The 8,381-nt window shown below is 44.2% G+C and overlaps 1 protein-coding gene across 1 annotated transcript in view; it reads right to left on the bottom strand.

The window, feature by feature from the left end:
* Positions 1 to 506: 506 nt before the first annotated feature.
* The window catches only part of cckbra (cholecystokinin B receptor a), a 34,474-nt gene continuing 26,599 nt past the window's right edge, over positions 507 to 8,381 (bottom strand). Inside the window, exons 4-5 of the mRNA XM_073462574.1 lie at positions 3,480 to 3,607; positions 507 to 1,687 (exon numbers count right to left, since the gene is read on the bottom strand). Of these exons, the coding sequence (XP_073318675.1) occupies positions 1,110 to 1,687; positions 3,480 to 3,607 (706 nt within the window). The 3' untranslated portion in view covers positions 507 to 1,109. The remainder of the gene's footprint in view (positions 1,688 to 3,479; positions 3,608 to 8,381) is intronic.

The following is an 8,381-nucleotide window of genomic DNA, read 5'->3' as shown; positions in this document are numbered from 1 at the left end:
CAGGTGCCATGAGCCTTTAATGGATGGATGGACTATCTGCTCTTTCTCTGCTCATTCTCATCCTGATGTTGATGTCCGCATCAGTATTCAACATACATCTGCAGCAGTGGCAGCAGGAGCCCCATGACCAAGCCTGTTTGATCCCAGTTGGTTATACTGCGAGAAAATTGCCTCGCTCCAAACCAAGTTGTCTTATTTATGCCAGCCGAGAACTCACGGTTCTTAAATGTTTATCTTCAAGGTGTTTACGTGCACCTATTTTATCAGCCTGAATCAGACAGTGGTGCTGAAAAGGGTCAAAACAGCCCCAAATCACCCAAACTAATGGATTTTGGTGTTTGGATACTGGCAGAAAATCTGATTTGCACACAAGAGTGATGAAACATAGCTCAATAAGAGCGAAACACAAAGTCAGCCCAAAGCAAGAGGCTTGTCCAAAAGAAAGCTGGACTAAACAGGATTATTTCTTGGTGCTCAAATATTTCAAGACTTTGGGAGCCAACAAAGTTATTCAGTAGAATCATTGTGATAACTGTGTGAGAGAGAAACAGAGTGAAGCCCTGAATGAAAAAAGATGAACATTAAACACAAACGGAGCTGACATCCATACTGATTCATTACTGAGTAAATGAGTCCTCATTGTTCAACAGTATGTCTCTGTCAAAAAATTAACCTTTGGTACGGTAAGAACATGAAGACAGTATTTACAAGTACACAAGATTCATATTTCAACGTCGCCTTTCACTAAAATGTCTGTCCGAGCCAGTGAACATTAACTACCATGACGAACGAAGCCACACAAAGAGCACAGGCACTTGATGTTCTCTTCAGGATGCAACAAAGCGGATGCTGCCAATTAAACAGAAGAAGAAAGAATGTCACCAAACTGAAACGGCACCCCCCCGACTCACATTCTGCAACCATGCACGCAGAATTTGAAGGAGACCTTTTAAAAGGCCTCGTGAACGAGGGCAGGGATATTACTCAGCGCATGACTCATGTTAAGATGAAGAGTGAAGAACAGAAGATTGAAAAAAAAAAAACAGATGGTGCACACAGCGACCGCTTCCTGACAGACACTGATGCGACCACCCAGCTCTCGTCGAGGCTCAGCAGGTGCCGGTGGTGCTAACGGTGGTGTAGCTGAACTTGGACATGGAGGTTGCCATCGATGTGGCCATGGAGGTGGCGGTGATGCCGTCTTCTCCCGCCTCCCTCCTCTTTCCCCAGCGGCACCGGCGACAGAGCCGGTTGCGGCAGCAGCAGGCAAAGGTGGACAGCAGGGCCTTGCGGAAGCGCGTGTTCATGAAGCAGTAAATGATGGGGTTGACGCAGGCCGAGGTGTAGGACAGCAGGTGGATGAAGGAGATGGGCGCTCCTGTGAGGGCTCTGGAGGCCGACCTCAGGTCAAAGGCCTTCCAGGTGTTGGCCGAGTACAGCGGCATCCAGCAGATGAAGAAGAGCGCCACGATCACCATCAGCATGCGGATGACTCGCCTCTTGGCCTGCAGCTTGGCCTCGGAGGTGTTGCTGCGGGGTCGCTCGGTCTTGGCTGGGGCGGCGCCAGATGAGGCAGAGAGGGTGGGGAGCTCCACAGCGGAGGCGGGTTTTTTAGACACCTGGATGTAGCAACCGTCGTCGTCATCGTTGGACCCTGTGAGAGCCCTTCCTACACCGTTCTTCTGGCCTGTGGAGGGTCAGACAGTTTATATTTGGTAACAGCAACATGATTTAAATGCCAAGTATTAAAGGATAAGTGCACAATTGTTCAAGTCACTTTTTGCTTGGTGCCCATGAAACTTTATCTTTTCTAACTGCAAAATGAGATCACATCTTTCAGCCAGGCTGAAGGGGGGCAATTTCCAAGATATGAGTATTCTCTTCCTGGCGAGAAAAGTCGCAAAAGCAATCATGATGACCTTGTTAGAATTACAGGGGAGTGGCTCCGCAGGCACTCGACAAATGGCTAGTAAAGGGCAAGGCTGTTTACTGCTGTTCAACACATTGGAAATTACATCAACGATTAAAGATCATGTGTCATCATATGTTCCAAGCACAAGATGGACAAAATATTCACCCAAGCTAAAGCCAATTTCCACCAATCCTCTGCCAATTCCACTCCCAGTCCCCCCTCCCATTTTGACTTTCACTTGCAGACTGTGTTGCAAAGTTCAAAGACATGGCGCTTTAATACGTTTCAGATTTAAGTCCATCTCCACCATAGTGATTGATTGATTCCAGTGGGGGCCCGGGGAAGGAATCAAGCTTTGTACGCACACATTGGCTGACCTGAAAATCTGAGTCATTTCTTCTCATGCCACTTTCCAGAGAGAAATACTGTACTAATTACTTATCTACATTTATCTGAAGGGTTTACTGACTAGTTAATGTACAAAATGCGCAATGGTTGGCTTAAAACAAGCATTGTGGAGGTGTCACTTTGTATTCTGTCTGGGTCTCGGTCTGAGTGAGACAAATGATCTTTCAGACTTCTCTTTTCAGGACCAAATTCCCTCTATTTAGTGAATTTCCCCAGTAAGTGAATATCCATGGTGAGGGATCAATAAAGTCTTATCTTTTTCTGAGCTGTAGTGGAAAGGATGTCACACAAAGACAGAATTTTGCCCCAAAGGATATCCAATTTATTAGTTTCACTCAGACTTTGAAGCCTCACATTAACTTCAGATAAACGTATCAAATACATTTTGGCACAGAACCAGGACTTTGGATTTAGTCCCTCGTCGCTTCCATTGAAAGCATATCATGATGTGATCTTTAATATCCAGTTTGAACAGGAGGAATGACTCACATCTGACTCCTGGAAGTTCATTATTTTACCGCATCACAAAGACCTTGAGCTCTACTGTATGTTTTACGGCTGACAGTCGCTACCGAAGGCTATTTCAGATTTCCTCAACCTTGATGAATCACGCGCAGGACTGGACTCCATGGAAACTGGTGCTCCTGATGCACACGGACACAACAGCAGTCATGATTGAACTGAAAGTACCATATTTCTACGTATAGCTAATGGATATTTCCTTTTCTATGGGAAATATAAGGCCATGGAGATACTTCACACAGGCGTCTAAAGGAGAACTGAGAGGAAGTGTATTTTTGGGTGTAACAGGTGCAGAACCTGTAGGTAGCGACAAAATATGTCATTCTCTGCTTGAGGCAAAACAATTTCCCTTTGCAGTTATGTTGCATTATTTGTTCGCCTGTTCGAACAGTGATTTGTATATTAGAAAGTGCAAAACATTAAAGGTAAAATACAAAAAATACATGCACACAAATTGGATTTTAATTACGTCATTATTGGCAGCTGTCACGTTGGATAAATCCTGCTATTGTAATTCACTACAGCTTTATGCAGGTCTATAAACAGTGAACTAGATGTTTTCAGCCGCAGTGTGTGTTAAATCAATGCGAACAAAAAGCCTTTTTGAAGCTTGGATTGTATTTATGATGGATCTCACCGGTGGTCTCTCTGCTCTGGTCCAGCTCAAACTGAATGCCTCGGTACAGCTCTCTGGAGATCAGACCGTAGGCTATAATCATCACCACTCCCGGGACGAAGAACAGAGTGAACAGCAGCAGCACATACCTGAAAAACAGCCAGAATGGAAAGAGAGAGGCGTGAAAAACAATATGCAGAGAGAAGAGGCAGAAAGCTGCTACTAAATCTGAATTTAATCAGCCCTCGAAACCAAACAAAACACATCAGATGTCATGCTTCTGGCTGCAAAACTATATTGTCTTTGTTCCCTCGTGCACCTTCATGCACGTGTTGGAGGCCCTGCAGATGGTCGACCCCTCCCGGCAGCCCTCCTTAGCCCTGTGGCGTGTGGCAAAAGGCACTGCGGCATCCCGGGCCAGTTCTGCAGCTTCTCCCTGCAGGCTGTCATGCACCTCAGCACCCTGCGGTTTAACCCTCCTCCATGTGCTCTGGACTGTATTTATTCACCAGACGGAGCATTTTGCTGATGCAACATTTGCATACATCTACAAAGTTTACTTATTTGATGTTCGTTAAAACTTCTGCCTGCATATATTGTACAGAATTACATTGTATTCACGTCCCTCGTTATGCAGTATTGTGCTGCACTTTATTCCGCAGTCTTTAATATTCCTGTCTTCTGTCTTGTTTACTGCTCTTTCTTTAGCTGCTTAAGCTGTCTTGAAAGTTGCAGCAAGGGCATTTCTGTCCATTTTGGAGCATAAGGTTAGCTGTCCATATGGTTCCCTTCATTTAAAGGTGCAATGTGTAAAGATTGGCCACCTGTCGAAGGTTGCTCAAAGCAAATACGGGGCAGGATATCACAAGCTAACTGCTGCTCATTATACTCATTTCAGTAGCTATCTTTGGCTGTAGCTGCTGGCTTCCATTAGCTATTTAGCTCAGTTAGCTCTGCAGCTAGTGGCTGTAGAGAAAGAAACTTGAATTCAGAATGTGTATGGTTGTATTGTTTGTTTAATAAGGAAAATAGGTAGAAGAGTATTTCCTTTCTTGACTTTTCTTGAGTTTATTTTCTTTCTTTCTTTATTTATTCATTATATTTAATTTCTGCCAATAAATCCCCCTAAATCTTCCACTCTGGACCTTTATAGATTAGATCTAAGGTCCGACCTTTCATCCAGTGAAGACAGATGTGCTCTAAAGAAGTAAAACAAACCCTAACCTCGAGAAAATGCTTAAATGAAATGAAACGTATGTTTAAACAAACGATCAGAACACGATGTGCTGCTCATATCTTCCTAACATGAGGACACATTGGATCTCCATAGTTTGCAGAGTGAGCCAGTTGTACCAGTCGGACCAGTTACCTGCTGTTGGATTAACACTAGAAGTCACGATATGCTTTGGGAAGTTAGCAGCCATCCTGTTTAGCCTACAGGGGAGGTTTTCAACACGACCTTATACTGTTTTGTCGATGTATTGACAGTTTACACAGTCACACAGTACATATTGACAAATGGTTACAACTGGACCTCATTTGGATGCAGCACATTGTATTATAGACGGGGCATATGGCTACATATATCACGAAAGAACAATTTTTCAGAGTGCATTTCTGAAATTACATTTGGCCAAGAGAACATGGATAAATATGCTGTAATGTGACAACAGCGAGACATTTCCTGCTGCTCCGGGCTGTGTACTCGGCTGCTTTTCTGATCACAAATGTTCCATTCTTCTCACACAGAGAGGGTAACGATCATGGCTCTCTCTCGAGTGCCTGGATGGATGACACATCCACGAAAAAAAAAAAAGGAAAAGTAGTGAACTGAGTAAAGGGCGAGAAAACTGAACAAAGCGTCGACGGAGGGGAATTCTGAGTAGTGTACAAAAATTCCTCTGTCAGCTTCTCACCACTCTGCATATATTCTGCATGAGACCTGCAACACTGTGTTCGAGCATGCTGTAAAGTATGAATGAGTTGTATAGAAGCCACTTGGGATTATACACGTAGAAACTCTGAAGTGATAAAGGGAGGAGGGAAAGCACAATTATTCTAAAAGAGAAAACATAAAAGAGTAACCAGCGAATGAATAAGATAAAGAAACTGTACAGATGTCACTTTGATGCTAATAAGTCTTCGCCATCTGCAGCCACATCTCCCTTTTGATTCGTCGTAATCAGAGAACGCTCCCTCTTTGCGGTGCACATCCGTCAGCACATGAAAGCGTCAGCGGAGAGGAAGAGACCGGGGTTTCATTCACTCTCTGATATTCTAATGTCTTCCCGGCCAACGCTGTGAACTCTGCGCAGCCCCTCTCTTACACCTCTCATTAAAAAAAAGAAGGGGCCTCTGTCCGAGCCTCTCATCAGCTGGCCATTTGATACTGCGGGAAATCTGTCGGACAAAAGCTGTCAGGAAGTGCGGGGAGACACCTTGTTTTGCCTCAAGGGGGGATACCCAGATGGATGGAGCGGAGGCAGAGGGACACATGAAAAAAACATGATAAATATTCATGCTCTGCTCCCTCTTTGGACAGCATCCATGTCACCTGAAAGCTACAACCAGGGAAGATGCATTTGGTTTGTTTTAATTATATGAGCGTGCTGCACATTTCTGCACTACAAGCACCACTTCAAATAAATTCAGAGTGTGATGAGGAGACGAGGAAATTGGATTGCCAGAGAGGAGGAAGACATTTTAGTAATTAATGGGATATGCATTCCATTGTTGAATAACACTGCTCACACTGCACTATATTGTACACCTGTTGCTGAGAGGAGGAGCAGATAGACTATAGTGGGATACAGGGCTGACACACCTGGAGAGTAAGAACGGCTGTATCAGGATCCTCTTTGTTGACTTCAGCTCAGCATTCAACACAATCTCATCCACGAAGCTGATTGGAAAACTTAACACTCTTGGCCTGAGAACAACACTCTGCTACTGGATATTGGACTTCCTCACAAGCAGACCCCAGCGAGTTCAGATTGGCAGTCACACCACCTCTGCATTAGTGCTCAACACCTTGAGTCCCCTAGGGCTGTGTGCTCAGTCCACTCCTGTTCACACTGTACACCCACGACTGCACTCCAAGACCTCAGGAGAACTCTATTGTGAAGTATGTGGACAACACCACCACCATCGTCCGCATTAGAAACAACAATGAGAGTTCATACTGGGATGGAATGACCATCACTGAGAACCTATCTTGGTCATCACACATCACCACCCTGGGTTAAAAAGAGCAGAAAAGGCTCTCCTTCCTACGGAAAGCCAGATTCTGGTCAGCTTTTACAGAGGAGCAATAGAAAGCATCCTGACTGGAAACATCACAAAGTGGTATGGTTCGTGCACGGCCCAGGACACAAAGGCTCTACAGCGGGTGATCACCCTGCTGTCGTCTGGGAAAAGATACAGTAGTATCCACTGCCGTACCACCTACCAAACTACAGAGCTGCTTCATTCTTCAGGCTGTGAGACGCCTCAATTAATTTCACGCTCAGATGTAGCACCAAGGACTTCAACATGGCCCATGATTTCGTCCCAGCTCTGACATATTTTTTAAAAACTTTTTATCCCATAATCATCACAAATTTGGCAGTTTGTTTTAATGGATAGTACATTTAAAAGTACAGCGTTCGGTGCCCAATCCTAATTATAGGAAACAGCCGAAGGAAAGTCTATAACTATCTGCACATGAGTCAAAAAAGAAGCCTGCTTTGATCAAAAACCTGAAAATGTTCGACGCATACAGGAATAACCAGGTTTGTCTTTGATGGAAAGTGTTATCTAGGCATATTTAAATGTCTGCTGTATCCAGTGGGTCGATTTGCCTCAGTGAATAAGATTATTCATCCGTCTACCTTTGCTGTTATGATTTCTCTTTTTGTGAAACTGCATTAAACCGTCAAAGCACACCGTGCGAAAGAATAATTATGAAAATTATTAAATGTCTTTGACTCGATCAAATTGCTTCATTAACCACTTTATGGCTCTTACGTGTCTTCTCATCATTTCCGACTGTCATTCCGGTCTAAGAATGGATGCTTCAGTAACTCCATGCAGTGCTTCATTAGGTGCTAAGTGTCAAACCTGAACCGTGGTGGAATTTAAAAGACGGACATGATGGACTGAAGACGAAACTGTGAATTTTAAACTTGAAAGGGCCTTGCACTCTGTGACACATCTGGACTTTTGACATCTGAGCCCTGACTTTCTTCCTCCTCCACCTCGCCGAGCAGACTAATTAACTGGTCTCCCACTGTTTCGTCTTTCCCGGAGAAGCTTTACACTTTGATAGACAGTCAGAGAAAAGAGAATTCTGCACAGTGTTCGACCACAAAAGGCTGCCAAGTGGAGAGATGTGCAAGGCTCTGCCATGTTCAGCCTCTTCTTCGTTATAATTGCATCATCCTGCAGGACCCAAAGTTGTTTATGGACAGATGCATGAAAATCCCTGAGTGGTACATCCCAAGATGCTCTAACATATCTGGTCTTTAAGTGCGTATCCATCTACTTGGGGTGCTTTTTACAAACAAAGCAGCTTTTATTGGTCCTCTGGGGGCTTGGGCATGAATGGATGACTTTTTGACTGCAGCAGCAATCAGTTCTCTCGCTTTATTCGTCCATCCTTTTTGGTGTACAGTCAGGAGCAGAGAAACATTAATGTAAATCTAAAATGACGGCAAAATGGACACTGCAGCATCAATACTGAGAGCAGACACATTATACACGGCTCCTTGTCTAATGATGTTTTCTGTCCCAGCCCCTGTTTTTTGGTACGACTCCCGCTACGCTAGAAAACTTTCCCATTTCAAACTGTCTCTAATTACGCCTCAGTGGGAGCAGCCTGGTCACCTTTATACTCCTAAAATACAGTCTCCCATTTATGATTTCATTCATTTTTCAAACCCCACC

This window comes from Pagrus major, chromosome 24 (genome assembly GCF_040436345.1).
Source record: "Pagrus major chromosome 24, Pma_NU_1.0".
Classification (NCBI taxonomy): domain Eukaryota; kingdom Metazoa; phylum Chordata; class Actinopteri; order Spariformes; family Sparidae; genus Pagrus; species Pagrus major.
Note: the sequence above shows the minus strand (reverse complement) of the source record. Positions and strands in the feature narration are given on the sequence as shown.